Source organism: Phoca vitulina, unplaced genomic scaffold (genome assembly GCF_004348235.1).
Source record: "Phoca vitulina isolate PV1807 unplaced genomic scaffold, GSC_HSeal_1.0 scaffold1, whole genome shotgun sequence".
Lineage (NCBI taxonomy): Eukaryota > Metazoa > Chordata > Mammalia > Carnivora > Phocidae > Phoca > Phoca vitulina.
This window is the reverse complement of record NW_022589704.1, coordinates 34,174,020-34,188,789: the sequence shown is the minus strand read 5'-3', so window position 1 is coordinate 34,188,789 and position 14,770 is coordinate 34,174,020. Positions and strand designations below refer to the sequence as shown.

Here is a 14,770-nt window from a genome sequence, read left to right as displayed (position 1 = left end):
CTTTATTACCTTTCAAGTGATGGCTGGCTGGAGGCAAGGGAGAACAGCAGGGACAAGGCACTAACAGTTCCACAGGCTGAATGAAGCAGAGTTTTAATTGATAGATTAAACAGGAAACGTTAGCAGAGGCCAGGTCACAAAAGTCTTAAGTCAACTAAGACATTAATTAAATTTTATTTCAAGGACAATGACCATTTAAAAGTAATTATTCACGTGTTAACTGAGATGTTTTAAGTAGAAAAGTAGCATGATATTTTCAGGAAGCTAGTACTGGCTGAACAGGGGGAACGGACAGAAGGAGAGACAAAACTGCCAAAAACTATGGACCTGAATTAGGTGTTATGGAGAAAAATAGTAGTTGTCAAGAGCTTTACATGTCCAATCAATAGGATTTGGAGAGTGGTTAGATGTGGAAGGTGAGGGAAAGAGAGTATTTCAGAATAACTTGTTTTATTGGCATGGGCAACTACATGAATGGGGTGACATTCATTGTGCCAGGGTGCAGGGGCAGATGGGAATGATGGGTTTAAGAGCAGTTAAGTTTTATGTATATTGAATTATTTACAGGACATCCACATGGAAACCTCCAACATACATTGAGATATCCATATCTGCTGCCAAGGAGTGATACCTGGGCTGGGCCAGAGATACAATTATGGGAGTTTTTCACATGCAAAAAGCAACAAAAGCCAAGAGAGTAAGAAGATCCAGAACACCAAGCACTACGGGTCAAACTAAAGCTTGACTCCATGATTGTTCATAGAGGTCAATCAGAAACAGTATTTACGTGATGCTCTGTAGCATTGCAGGGGAGCCTAGAAATAGAAGAAAAGCAATAACCCCCAAGTAGAGATTAGCAAGGTAGCAGCAGCAGAAAAAAAGGGAATTCAGAGAGTTGGCAATTCTATTGAAGTAGTTGACTGAGGTCTAGGCTGCGAAGGAAAGCTGAACAAGTTATCAGAGTTGACATACTGGAAGGAGGAATTGGTCTCTGGGGGATGGGATCAGAGTGAAGAGTTACTTTACAAATTTATAATGAACAGATCTATAAATAGTTATTGAGAGAAGCTGAGGTCCTAGCAGGGAAGGTAAGCATAACACTTTGATGTATTATTGGCAAAAGAAAACCAGGATCAATGGGGAAAATTGTGTCAATTTCTGTTTTTATTCCTTGGTGGACCTGCCTTCTTACTTATTCCAGTGACTATGTAACTGTGAGTATACATTTACAGTAGCATACTTTTTGAGCACTTCCTTATACTAAGATCCTTTTTAATAAAAGTATAAAAGTGATTATAGTAAAGTTTTAATAATTCTAGTTATTTTAATGAAGTATCTGAAAAATGGTAAAATTGAAAAAGTATTCTAAGAAATAATTTTAAAATGGTAGAATAATGTTATAGGACAGATATCACAAAATTCTGAAGATCTACAGTACATGAAAATAGAATGAGATTAAAATAAACATTTCTTTTTAGGAACTTTGCTGTGGAAAACGACTTAAATGTCACTGATATTATGAATCTTGACAAATTAGATTTTCAAATACTTTTATAAGTAGTAACTTAGAATTCTAAGAAATTCTAAGTTATTTTACCAGTGGCTTTCACATCTGATAAATTTAGACACATTTCTTGAAAACTAGAATTTAAGATGAGTCATACAATATGAAATTTCTACATGTGTATCATACAATTAGGAAAATACCTACTTTTTTCAAATTTTTATATATAAAAAATATTATCAAGTTGATTGTAAAAAGAAAACTCAATGTTAAATTGCTTTAACACATATAAATATGTTGTTATTTTACAAGGGTATGAAATAATAATAGTACATACCGTAACTGCAACATCCATTTATAAAATAATTGTTCATATTGTTGATTTAGTTGTTTAAGTTCAGCAGAAAAGGAAGGAGAAACTTTGCTCAATAAGTTACGCAAAGTTTGCTTTAAAAAAAAAAGAAGGGAAGAAAATCATTCTCAAACCACTTACATCAAAATCAATCCAAACTTTGACTTTCACTAGAGGTAGAGGTTAAAAAGGGGCCATTAGTGGAAATATTACTGTAATCAGGTTTGGTAATGAGTGCATCAACTGAATACACATCATATTTCAAGTATGATTTAAGTATTTGTTTTCTTTAAAAAAATTTTTCTTAGCGCGAGATCAAGAGCAAGAGAGAGAGAGCATGTGCGTGAGTGCAGGGGGAGGGGCAGAGGGAGAGGGAAAGAGAGAATCCCAAGCAGGCTCCACGCCTAGTGTGGAGCCCAACACGGGACTCAATCCCACAACCCTGAAATCATGACCCCAGCCAAAACCAAGAGCCAGATGCCCAACCAAATGAGCTACCCCAGGCACCCGTTTTCTTAAAAATTTTTAAGTACTGTTTTCAGTACAAATATATAACAGTAAAGAATTGCCCAAGTTTTATCTAGAACCATTTCTATGATTATAAATTCCAAACATAAGGCTTTAATTTCTAAAAAGATCATTACCATAAGGAGATGATTAAACCCACCTCCTGGCTTTTACAACAAATCCAGACAGATTTTTAAAAACCTATGAATTTGATGAAATGTGAAAGCTTATGGTAACAGTGAAATATGAATTCCCAGAAAACATTAAAAGTTCTTTATAATTTACCATTATCACTAGTAAAATAAACTTGTATCATTGTTTCTCTTCCAAAAGCTTTTTTTTTTTTTTAAGTAGGCTCCATGCCCACCACAGGGCTTGAACTCATAACCCTGAGATCAAGCAAGACCTGATGTCAAATCAGACTCTCTTCTGACTGAACCACCCAGATGCCCCATTAACGTTTGATTTTTTTTTTTAACTTTTATTTATTAAGTGATCTCTATCCTCAACGTGGGGCTCAAACCAATGACCCCAAGATCAAGGGTCACAGATGCCAACCAGGTACTCCCTAAAGGCTTCTTCTAACAAATCCATCTTTGATAAGTACAGCAGTTTTTTGGTTTTTTCTTTTAGATTTTATTTTTAAGAGGCACCTGGGTGGCTCAGTTGGATAAGCATCCAACTCTTGATCTCAGCCCAGTTCTTGATCTCAGGGTCGTGAAAGTGTGAAGAGGACTTAAAATTAAATAAATAAGTAAGTAAGTAAGTAAGTAAATAAGATTTTATTTTTAAGTAATCTCCACACCCAACGTGGGACTCAAACTCACAATCCCGAGATCAAGAGTCACATGCTCTACTGACTGAGCCAGCCAGACACCCCAATATGGTAAAGTTTTTTAAAGGATAACGTAAATAAACTGAGGAAGGTACATTGCCCTGTACCCAAAACTGAGAAATTCATGCTGGTGAATCAAACACAGCTCACTTTCTGAAATGAAAACTCTAGCAAAAAGCTGTATATGCACTTTACTTTGGCGCTACCATGTTTCCATGATTCTATCCCTTAAGTAAAATATTTTTTTAATACTAAAGGGTCGAGTTGGTTAGCTATGTCCACAGTCAATGAAAGACCTTCCCTTCCCTCATTATTGGTAACAGGTGTTCCTTTCATTTTAGGTCTTTCAGCATCTCAGTCCTATGAAATCCTGCTTTGACTCTAGACCCATGTATCCTTCTCCCATGTTGCTTACATAGAAATACATGCACTAAGCAGATGTTAGTTCCGTCTGCTCCCTGGAACAATTTGGCTTCTTGACATGTTTTCAGCTAGTCTCTGATCTGAATCTGATTACCAATAAGCCAGGTAACAAAAACAACCATATAGCACCAGGTCTTCTAGGTCATAGCAGCTTACCCTATATTCTCCTCTTTTCTGTATCTGTGAAAAGCCCTGTATACCTTAGAAAATTGCAAAAATTCTAGTTTACAAGTAATAAGTCTCAATACACTTTGAGCCAATAACAATTTCTTCTTGACTCAGATTATCAACCTCACTTTCTACTCAAAGATTTTCTCACTCAAATGAGTTCTGTCTTCTCTCTCAGGGAGGTATCAGTCAAAACCCTGAGTATAACTGGTATTTTTATAAAATAAGATACCAGAACCATAGTATATAGTAACCTTGTTACCTTACAGTACTGAGCAGGTTTTTCCATAATATCAAGAAGCAGATCTGCTCTGCTCTTTGCAAGGTTTGTAACTAAAAGAGTCAGGTCACAATCTATTTTACAACCAGTGTGCAGTTCAATGAATATGTGGGTTAAAGAATAACAGATTAATGCTACATGGATATCAAAGAAACTACGGCCTGATGATTATCATAAATCCTGAAGAAATGATAAAGTAATTAGAGAAAAAAAATTTAATTATAGTATGTCAAACAGAATTCAAGTGAACCATTTACCATTTTATATAATAAAATATGTAATAGGTCACATTAATTTGTGTTTCATTTTATCAGGACAATAATTCTGTTTGTGTAAACTTACCCTTCAAATTTGTTGTTTATGCAGTGTACTTTTTAGCTCACAATAAAAAAAAAAATGTAGAAGTAACTTCCTTACAACATACCTGATCCAGTTTAGCTCGCTTTAGTTTCTGCAGTGTTCTGTCAGAGGTTAAAACTTTTGAACTGCTATGAGCTTCAAAATATTCTTCTACCAAATCACTCTGAGAGTGGATAGAGCAAAATCAATTCTTAGTTTCAGATATTTTTAAAAATTTTTTTAAATTATTTTTTTTTAAGATTTTATTTATTTGAGAGGGGGAGGGAGAGAGGAGGAGAGAGAGAGAGAGAGTGCATGCAAGGAAGAGCACAAGAGGTGGGGGAGGGACAAGCAGACTCCCCACTGAGTAGGGAGCCCGATGCAGGGCTCAATTCCAGGATCCTGGGATCATGACCTGAGCCCGAAGGCAGCCACTTAACCAGCTGAGCCACCCAGGCATCCCTAGATGTTTGTTTTATATCAAAACTAGACAGTAACATTAGCATAAAATAGGATATGTGAAATTCTTTATTTGGCACCACTTTCTTTTTGAAGCAACAATACAGATTAAGGATCAAGGACATCTAATTCTAGTAGGAAAACTGAGTAACTCTTAGGGGTCATAAAAGTTAAAGAAATGACTAGATTGAAGTAGTCTGAAACGATTCCTAAGTTCCGACATAAAAACTCCAACATAAAATTTCCATTCGGACTTAAAGAAAAGGGAGTTTTACCTATCGGGACCTTCATTTTGCCTCACACAGTTCTAACAAATCCTTTAACATCAGGACAGTCAAAGAACTGAAAATGAGGAAGATATCAACAGTAAAGTAAAAGACCTGCCTACCGTTCCAGTAAAGTGGCTCACTACTTGTTCTGCGGACTTGGGGCAGGACTAACCTCCATGGTGGTAAGAAGGGATGGAAAACCTTTCAAGCAGTAGGCTTCCTAGACTGCTCTGAATCTTTATACAGAACACCAGATAATTAGTCTTTTCTCAGGCCATGGTGCATACAATGTTCTTCCAAACAACTCAACATGGATCCACAGCCACTTCACTTACTATTTATATTGACTTGAATATATCAACAATGTTACAAAAACAAAACTATACAAAAAGGTATTCACTGAGAAGTTTTGCTTCCAATTATCCAATCAAAATTTATTTAAAAGCTCATTTTTATACAACTGAATTGAGATGTCACCTTTAGCATACGGCACTGATACATGAACATGAATGCAGACAAGCCAAAATAGAAAGTTCAGAAATAGATGCAAATATAGATAGGCATTTATGCAAAAGGCTGAGAAAATATAGAAGTAAAGAAAAATTATGTTGATCTCCCATCTGAATCTCTTCTTTTAGGGTAGCTTAGCTTTAAGATATTATATAATTTTTCTTTAAGGTTAAAGACTCCACTTACTGTTTTATCTCTTTTCATTTTCTTAGAAGGTGTTTCTTTGCAAATAGGAGCTGAAAGGGCTCTATTCTGAGATGGAATCTTTTGGCTCAATATGACTTCATTAGTGTCCTCTTCATATTCTTGTGCAACCCCGTCATCATCTTCTGAGTTGGAAGCAGAATATTCACTTTCACTGTCAGAATGAGACCTTGGAACTGTGGGGGGGAAAGCAATTGGGAAAATTTGACAGTTTGACAAGAAAGGCACTGAAGGGTAATGGAAAGAGCGTGGACTTTGAAATAAGAGAATTTCATTCCTGGTTTTGTCATTACTTGCTGATGATTTCACCAGAGCTAGTTATTACGTAAAGTTTTCTGAGCACCAGTTTCCTCATTTATCAAATGAGGCTCATAGTGCCTAATTTAATGAACCATTGGGAAGATCACACTGAAAGGTATGTAAAGCAACCAACAATGCCTCACACCCAGGAACTGTGGCCGAAACTGTCAATCATACCTAGTATCATTTCTTTTCTTCTTCCTTGCTAACAAACTCCAATTTTGTAAAATGTGGCAATGTGTCTCACCCTAAGGAATAAATAATCATGGTAATTATCTTTTCCTCTGCCAGATACTTGTTTTCCCAGCCTCTTTTGCAACCAGGATTGGCTATGTAACCCTCCGATCAATGAAACTTGAGGGGAAATTAGAAGTTTCTGGGAAAGATTTCTCTCACTTATAGAGAGAAAGCCCCTTATTTATACCAATAGCTTAGAGGTAAAGAAGCCATTTGCAATATGAAGCATCAAACCTAAAGATGAAAAATGCTGATGGGAGAACAAGAAGATTGGAAGAACGTGGGTCCTTTCTGACACTGCTGACTTACCTCAACCATGGAACGCTGTATCCCTAGACTTTTCGTATCCCTAGACTTTTCATGATGTGAGATAATTAAGTGTCTAAGGCTTAAGCCATTATTGTAGAATTTTCTGTTGCTGCCTATACAGAAAATGCCATCCTAACTGACTCAATAAATGGTAGCTACTGTTATAAGTATTACTAATACATAGGCACATTCCATCCCAGAGCTGATACAAGAATTTTATTTTTAAACAAACCATAGCAACCTCCACTACTCCCCAGAAATAATAAAGCTAGTTTTATACTCATAAAGTAAGGATAAAACTAGTTTTATACTCAACAAATAAGTATAAAACTTTTATAAAAAGTTAACTTCCAAAATATGAGTGAAAGAACTTTAACCAAATCAGTGTAGCAATTTTGAACAGATATATTTCAGAATATCTAGAGTCAGCATATAATAAATATAGATCTAAAGGAAGAAAAAAAAAAGGACTTGATTTTGTGGGCATATACTTCAGCAGATTCATATTTGCACTGACTGCTGCCCATGGTAGATGCATGGGTTAGAAGTAGCAGGAGGAACCAGAAAATGCTTCCACCTCATTTACATGTATACCTCCTACATGTTTGGTGGTGACTGAGAAGGAAGAGGAAATTTACCTACTCTCTAAAAAGGATGATTCTTGATCTCAGGGTCATGAGTTCAAGCCCCATGGTGGGCCTAGAGCTTACTTAAAAAAAAAAGATAGGGGCACCTGGGTGGCTCAGTCAGTTGGGCATCCGACTCACTCTTGATTTTGGCTCAGGTCCTCATCTCAGGATGGTGAGATGGAGCCCCACATAGAGCTCTGGAGCTCCACGCTCCACAGGGAGTCAGCTTCCCCCACCCCCCCAGCTCCATGCACTCTCTCAAATGAATAAATCTTTATTTTTTTTTTTTAAAGATTTTATTTATTTATTTGACAGAGAGACAGCGAGTGCAGGAACACAAGCAGGGGGAGTGGGAGAGGGAGAAGCAGGCTTCCTGCTGAGCAGGGAACCCGATGCGGGGCTCGATCCCAGGACTCTGGGATCATGACCTGAGCCAAAGGCAGACACTTAACCAACTGAGCCACCCAGGCGCCCCTCAAATGAATAAATCTTTAAAAAAAAAATAAATTTTAAAAAAAGATAACAGCTAACACCTGTGAAACACATATCAAGGTCAAGCACTATACTAAGCACTTCTGACATCTTTTATTTCCATTACTCTCAGAACAACTCCAGGGCTAGTACAATTATTATCCCTATTTTGTAAATGAAAAACCTGAGCCACAGAGAGGTCTCTGTAAGTGGCAGGCCAAAGACAAAAAACAAGCAGTCTAAGACTAGAACCTATACACTAAACCATTACTGCCCCCTTTTTAGGTGCTTTTTATAAAAACTCAGTTTAAAAAGAAATACATACCTATTAATCTTTTCCTTAGACCACTAGGTGCTGTTGACAGAAATTCACTTTTATCGCTGTTCTGTTTAAAAATAAAGCAAAACAGTTTCAATAATCAAATGATAATGATGACATGTAAATTAACGATGGATGAGTGGAAGAGGCTAGACAAGAAAAATATTTTGTTTTCATTAGACTACCTTGGAATTAGAAGACAATGACAAATGACTCTGTTAGGAAAAAATAGCAGAGAGCAACAAAAACAATACAACAAATTCCAAAGGATTCCTAGAGTGATTGTAGAAGTTGTATTCCAGACATCTATAAAGTACTTTTTATTATGTAAAGAAAAAAACATAAGTATATGAAGAATTAGCCTTTTGAACCACTTTCACCCATCAGACTAGCAGAATATTTCTTTTTTAAAAATTGATAATATCCAAAAAAAAAAAAGAATTCTCGAAAAAATTGATAATATCCAGTGATAATGAGTAAGTGAAGAAATGGGCACTCCTATGCATATGGCAGTGGGCCTTTTAATGTGCTTGAAATTTACTTGTGTTAAAGTATTACCTTCTGTGAGGAGGAGAGAAAGAGATCTATACATTTTACTCCATTATGTTAAAATTTTTTAAACACTACAGACATATAAAGTCTGTTTTTCTTTTCCTCACAGAATATAATACTCTAACACCAAGAAATTTCTGGCACATTAAAATGCCCACTGTTGTATACATGTTAATTTTTAACAGTATTGATAAAAAGATAAATTCCCTGTGTTATTTTGGCAATATGAAATTATGACGAAAAACTGAAGTCTATTGTCTTGTGATAGGTTGTTGGTGCTAGTTTCAAATGTTAATACATTCTGATTTGGGATATTAAGAATAGTACTATAGGGGTGCCTGGGTGGCTCAGTCGTTAAGTGTCTTGCCTTCGGCTCAGGTCATGATCCCAGGGTCCTGGGATCGAGCCCCGCATCGGGCTCCCTGCTCAGCGGGAAGCCTGCTTCTCCCTCTCCCACTCCCCCTGCTCGTGTTCCCTCTCTCGCTGTCTATCTGTCAGATAAATAAATAAAATCTTTAAAAAAAAAAAAAATAGTACTATAATAAATGAACTGAGCCCAATGGGTTTATAAAGTATACAAACTGTCTTGATCCAGATCCTTAAAAAATGTTTTTATATTTTGCACATCTTGATCCACATGTGCACACAGTATACAACTGAAACAATTTATTATGAAATAATACTTACAAAATAGACATTTTCAATTTTATTCTATCTCATTTTTTAAACTGCAGGTCACAAACTCATCTCAAGACTGAAAGTTGAGACAGCCTGCCTCCATACAGATTAATTATCAGGTATGAGAACACCTGTGTCAAAATAACCATTTTGGAAAATTCTTGCTCAAAAAGGTAAGGCTATAAACTAATAAATAACTTCAGTGTTTGCTACAGAAAGTTTTGCAAACTAACTTATCTAGGCAGTTTGCTCATTTTGGCAACCTGTTTTCCCATCAGGATAATAGATGACTCAGCAGGGCAACCAGTTTATCAAACAATAGTTCATTCATCAGGACTCAGTTTAAGACCCTCTCTTTTCTGTGTCCACCAATCCTCAAATATCTTGTAATGAGTTTTGTCTTATATCAGTTTCCCATCTTGATAGCTGTGCCTGAAGCCTTTTGAGTCCAGATCCCCAAGCCCTATACATATTCTCTCCTGAACCCCCTCCCTTCTAAGTGCACTAAGACTGCCACTGGGATGTTGTCTCTTATTGTGGTAGGTTTTCTGATGGTTTCTTGGGGTAATTGACAAGATCCACTTATGTGTTGTGATCCACACCTTGAAAAAGAATGTGCTAATATATCTATATTCTTGACTGGATTATGGGAATGAGTTTTATTCTTTCATAGTGATACAGTATACAAGATATAATACAGGAAAAAAGCATTATCAAAGACAAAAGAGGCTCTAACACGTCTAATCGCACATCTAGACTTGCCTAAATAGGACATTTGCACACAGGCCATAACCATGGCCCTGAATGTCTATACTCATTCTTATAAGGGGTTCCCCAAACTTAGCCTATGCACAATTCCAGGCATGTCTAAATTTATAGCCATCCAAGCCTGGACACACTCACCACTCACATACTCATTGTACTGGATTCGTCCATGCCCATCTGGGCTTGCTCATATCCAGACAGGGCCACTTGACAAGGCATAATGAAAAAACAAAATCGCAAAAACACAAAGGAGAGGATAAAAATTGTCAATTCTTTTCAGCTACCCTAGAACAAATTTACCAAAACCAACTTTGTTTTCAAATGTAAATTATGAAAGGATGTATTAATGGATTTAATGGATCTTGGCATTAGTCCCTCAAGAAACAAAAGAACACTATGTATAAAAGCAAAGCAAAGCAAAGCAAAACAAAACAAAACAAAACCCATAAAATTTCCAGGCCAGCTCTACTAAGATGAAAATACCCAGGGATAGTTCTGACATAGAAACGGCACAGCAGTTGGGTGTAGAAGACCTGGCTTCATTTTTCATCTTTTCTCCTTCCCAGTTAGATGAACTTAAGACAAGTCACTTCACCTCTCTGAACCTCAGATGCTTCATCTAATATAAGGTGTCTAATTGGCAAATACCCGTAACTTGTAAAGCACTATATAAATTAAGAGATGAAGTGGCTATTTTTCATGTCCTTGTAACACTAAAGTTTTTGCTTGTTTTCAGTCATTGCTTACCTTCAACTGAACTTTGTCTGAAGCAGAATGCCCTAAAGAATAAAACAAAAAGGCATTACTTACCATAAGTACTTCAATTTTCATCATAGTCTAGTTTCATTAAACTGCTCCACAATTCTCCACCGTGACTTCCAAACCCCCAAAGCCTTATTTCAAATAGAATGTGGCTAAAGCAAATCCTCCATGAACACTTGGCTTACTCAAGCAAATGATAATAGGGTTTTTTTTTTTTAATTAACATATAATGTATTGTTTCAGGGGTACAGGTCTGTGATTCGACAGTCTTACACAACACACAGCGCTCACCACAACACATAGCCTCTGATAATAGGGTTTTAAGAGTGTTTCTAATTGGCCCTGTCAATTTGCACAACTTCAATCAGCAGTTATTTCCCCCTTTTATTGATAGCTAAATATGGGCATACTAAGGCACAAACTGGGTATTAACTGCATTTTGTTGAAGGAATTTTCAGAACAGAAAAGAATATATAACAATGCATTTAGACAAGGAATTCAAGCATAACTTGAAGCAACTATGAAAACTCTATTCAAAGAACTGAGGTAAAATCTTACCCTTACTACACTGAGGAATGTTTATCATAATTTCAGGATCATTCTTCAAACTGAATGAAACATTTTTTCTTGGTGTTTTTGCTAGTTCTGAAGCTGTAAACAGACAAAAGAAATATATAAAACAATCTTTAATGGATGACAGCAGATGAAGGGGGAAAGAGCTTTATTTCACTTATAAAGCTCTTTTTTTTAAAAAAAGATTCATTTATTTTAGATGGAGAGAGAGAGAGACAGAGCGCACATGTGCTCAAGAGTACGGGGAGGGATGGAGGGAGAGAATCTTCAAGCAGACTCCCACTGAGTGCGGCGCCTGACGTGGGACTCAATCCCATGACCCATGAGACCTGAGCCAAGATCAAGAGTTGGTTGCTTAACCAACTGAGCCACCCAGGTGCCCTTCACTTACATAAATTCTTAGGGGAAAAAAAAAGAAACCTGCCTGCTACTATTACCAGGAAGATAAATAAACCTACCCATATTAAGAGTACTGCCTCTTACCTTTATTTGCTATGTTCCAAGCATCTTAAGTCTTCTTTCAATTATCTACAGGTGTCTCAAGAAAATACAAATAAACAGTTTTGACCCTACTGCTTTCTATAATTGTCATTCTCTCTCCCTCTCCTCTCCATAGACAATTTTACACTCTTTCCATTTCTTTAACATATATATTTGAAGCATATTTTTGCTAGGGGTAAGAATGGCCAGAAAATAGGATCTAAAATCAAATGGAAGCTGTGTATATTTAAAATTTTATGCTTTAAAAACTCTTAAATCTCCCATCACATGTGGTATATTTTATTTTGTGTCTAAAACTCTATAATACATGTGAATAACATATAAAATTTAATATAGCATTGAACAGATGGCTGTTTCTTCAATTGAACATCAGATTAAATAGTTGGCTTCTAAAATATAGGGCCATTTTAAAGGAAAACTAAAATCTTTACCTTTAAAGATACTTACTTTCTCAGTAGCGTGAGAGGCATGTGGAATGAAGCCTAACTAAGGAATAGATTTATATTTCCCAATTTAACACACACTGGCACGTTGTTTACTGAGAAGAAAGTGAACATTATATCCCCATTTTTTTTAAAGGAGAAAGTACACTTGAATTTGTGTAAGTTAAACCCACTTTACTCACTCTTCCTGTTTCACAGTTTTATCCTCCAAACTTGAAATTGATCCAAAATACTCATGACAGTCCCCACAAATGTACTGCCTTCTTTTTTAACTAACCTCCTCAGTCTTCTGTATCATTCACTAGAGGTTTTTTTTTTTTTCTTTCTTTGAAATTATTCCTCCGTTTGGGTTCTATGACATTATTCCGGCCCCCAGCTATTGCTGGTAGCTATTCCGTCTCTTCCCTGCTGTCTCCTCTGCACATTCTCTAAGTATGCCTAAAAATCAGCCCTTTGCTTTCTCTTTACACCAGAATAATGTACTATGTTTGGATTAAAGGCTGTTGACCCAAAGGATAGGAAAAAAAAAACTTCACATCAACAAAAAGCGACATAAGCACAAAGTAATTTAGCTGGGATCATTTTGGTTATATGTTGCAACATGGAAAAATTCTGTTTTTAAGTAACTATTAAACTACAAAAGGGAAGGAAAAGGAAGAATTGAAGAGGAAAAAGAATAAAAGACAGTTAATCACATATGGCTATTGACTCTACTAATAAAAAATTGGGGCATATATTCTGTATCTTTTTCATTTTTCTAATAATTCATTTGTATTGTATTTTACACAACTGGTCTGCAACATATTGGAAATTTTATTTTATTTATTTATTTTTAAAGATTTTATTTATTTATTTTGATAGAGAGAGAGACAGCGAGAGAGGGAACACAAGCAGGGGAAGTGGGAGAGGGAGAAGCAGGCTTCCCAGTGAGCAGAGAGCCCGACTAGGGGCTCGATCCCAGGACCCTGGGATCATGACCAGAGCCGAAGGCAGACGCTTAACGACTGAGCCACCCAGGGGCCCCATATTGGAAATTTTAAAATAAAATTTTAAAATCTTTGCCTTCTCATTAGGCTATTATTTATCCTATCATCCAATCTATTTTTAATTTCCTAAAGTCATCCCTTTCTACAAGCTCATTGAACTCCTTACTGTCCTCTACTTGGTATTTCTACCTTTGCTCTTTTGTTTGCATTAATTTACTCATCCCAAACATGTATTTTATTTTATTTTATTTTTTATTTTTTATTTTTTTTAAGATTTTATTTATTTATTCATGAGAGACAGAGAGAGAGAGAGAGAGGCAGAGGGAGAAGCAGGCTCCCAAGGAGCAGAGAGCCCGATGCGGGACTCGATCCCAGGACCCTGGGATCATGACCTGAGCCGAAGGCAGATGCTTAACCATCTGAGCCACCCAGGCGCCCCCAAACATGTATTTTAAAAAGCCTCCCTGTCTAACTCCTATATCTAGTCCTATATCTTCATTAGCCCAATTATATTTAATCATTCATACACAGTAATATATGATTTTATGGCAGGTTAGAGTTATTCAAAAAATACTAAGGCTGGGGCGCCTGGGTGGTTCAGTTGGTTAAGTGTCTGACTTTGGCTCAGGTCGTGATATCAGCGTCCTGATACCAAGCCCTGCATCGGGCTCTGTGCTTCTCCCTTTCCCTCTCCCTCGGCCCCTGCCCCTGCTCGCACTCTCTCTCAAATAAATAAAATCTTTTTTTTTTTTTAAAGATTTTATTTATTTATTTGTCAGAGAGAGCGAGCGCATGCACAAGCAGGGGGAGCGGGCAGAAGGAGAAGCAGGCTCCCCGTGGAGCAAGGAGCCCGATGTGGGACTCAATCCCAGGACCCCGGGATCATGACCTGAGCCGAAGGCAGACACTTAACCAACTGAGCCACCCAGGCGTCCTTCAAATAAATAAAACCTTTAAAGAAAAAAAATACTAAGGCCTTCTACTTCACTGATATAATCAGATGTAAACACAATTAGCAACAATACAGAGCATTACAACTAAACATGAGTCCTAACTAAATAGATTTTAGAAAGTATGATCAATCTCAAATTATCCAGAAAACCATCTTTTCATGACTGTATATTTTCTTTTTTAAATTTCACAGAGAGAGAGAGAGCACAAGCAGGGGGAGCGGGAGGAGAAGCAGGCTCCCCGCTGGGTAGGGAGCCCAATGTGGGGCTCTATCCCAGGACCCTGGCATCATGACCTGAGCTGAAGGCAGACGCCCAACTGACTGAGCCACCCAGGAGCCCCCATGACTATATATTTCTTTCATTTATGATGACAGAAATGTACAACATAACAATGCTTAAGTTTCTTGCAGCCCATATAATGTAAGACATACATCATGGTTAT

General features: G+C 36.9%; 1 protein-coding gene across 9 annotated transcripts in view; it reads right to left on the bottom strand.

Moving 5' to 3' along the window:
* The window catches only part of ORC2 (origin recognition complex subunit 2), a 43,781-nt gene that overhangs the window by 12,689 nt on the left and 16,322 nt on the right, over positions 1-14,770 (bottom strand). For all 9 annotated transcript variants that reach the window (XM_032404881.1, XM_032404892.1, XM_032404935.1 and 6 more), the window contains 6 exons: positions 11,431-11,523; positions 10,858-10,889; positions 8,122-8,182; positions 5,833-6,026; positions 4,494-4,592; positions 1,842-1,951 (listed from right to left, as the gene is read on the bottom strand). In XM_032404881.1, the coding sequence (XP_032260772.1) occupies positions 1,842-1,951; positions 4,494-4,592; positions 5,833-6,026; positions 8,122-8,182; positions 10,858-10,889; positions 11,431-11,523 (589 nt within the window). The remainder of the gene's footprint in view (positions 1-1,841; positions 1,952-4,493; positions 4,593-5,832; positions 6,027-8,121; positions 8,183-10,857; positions 10,890-11,430; positions 11,524-14,770) is intronic.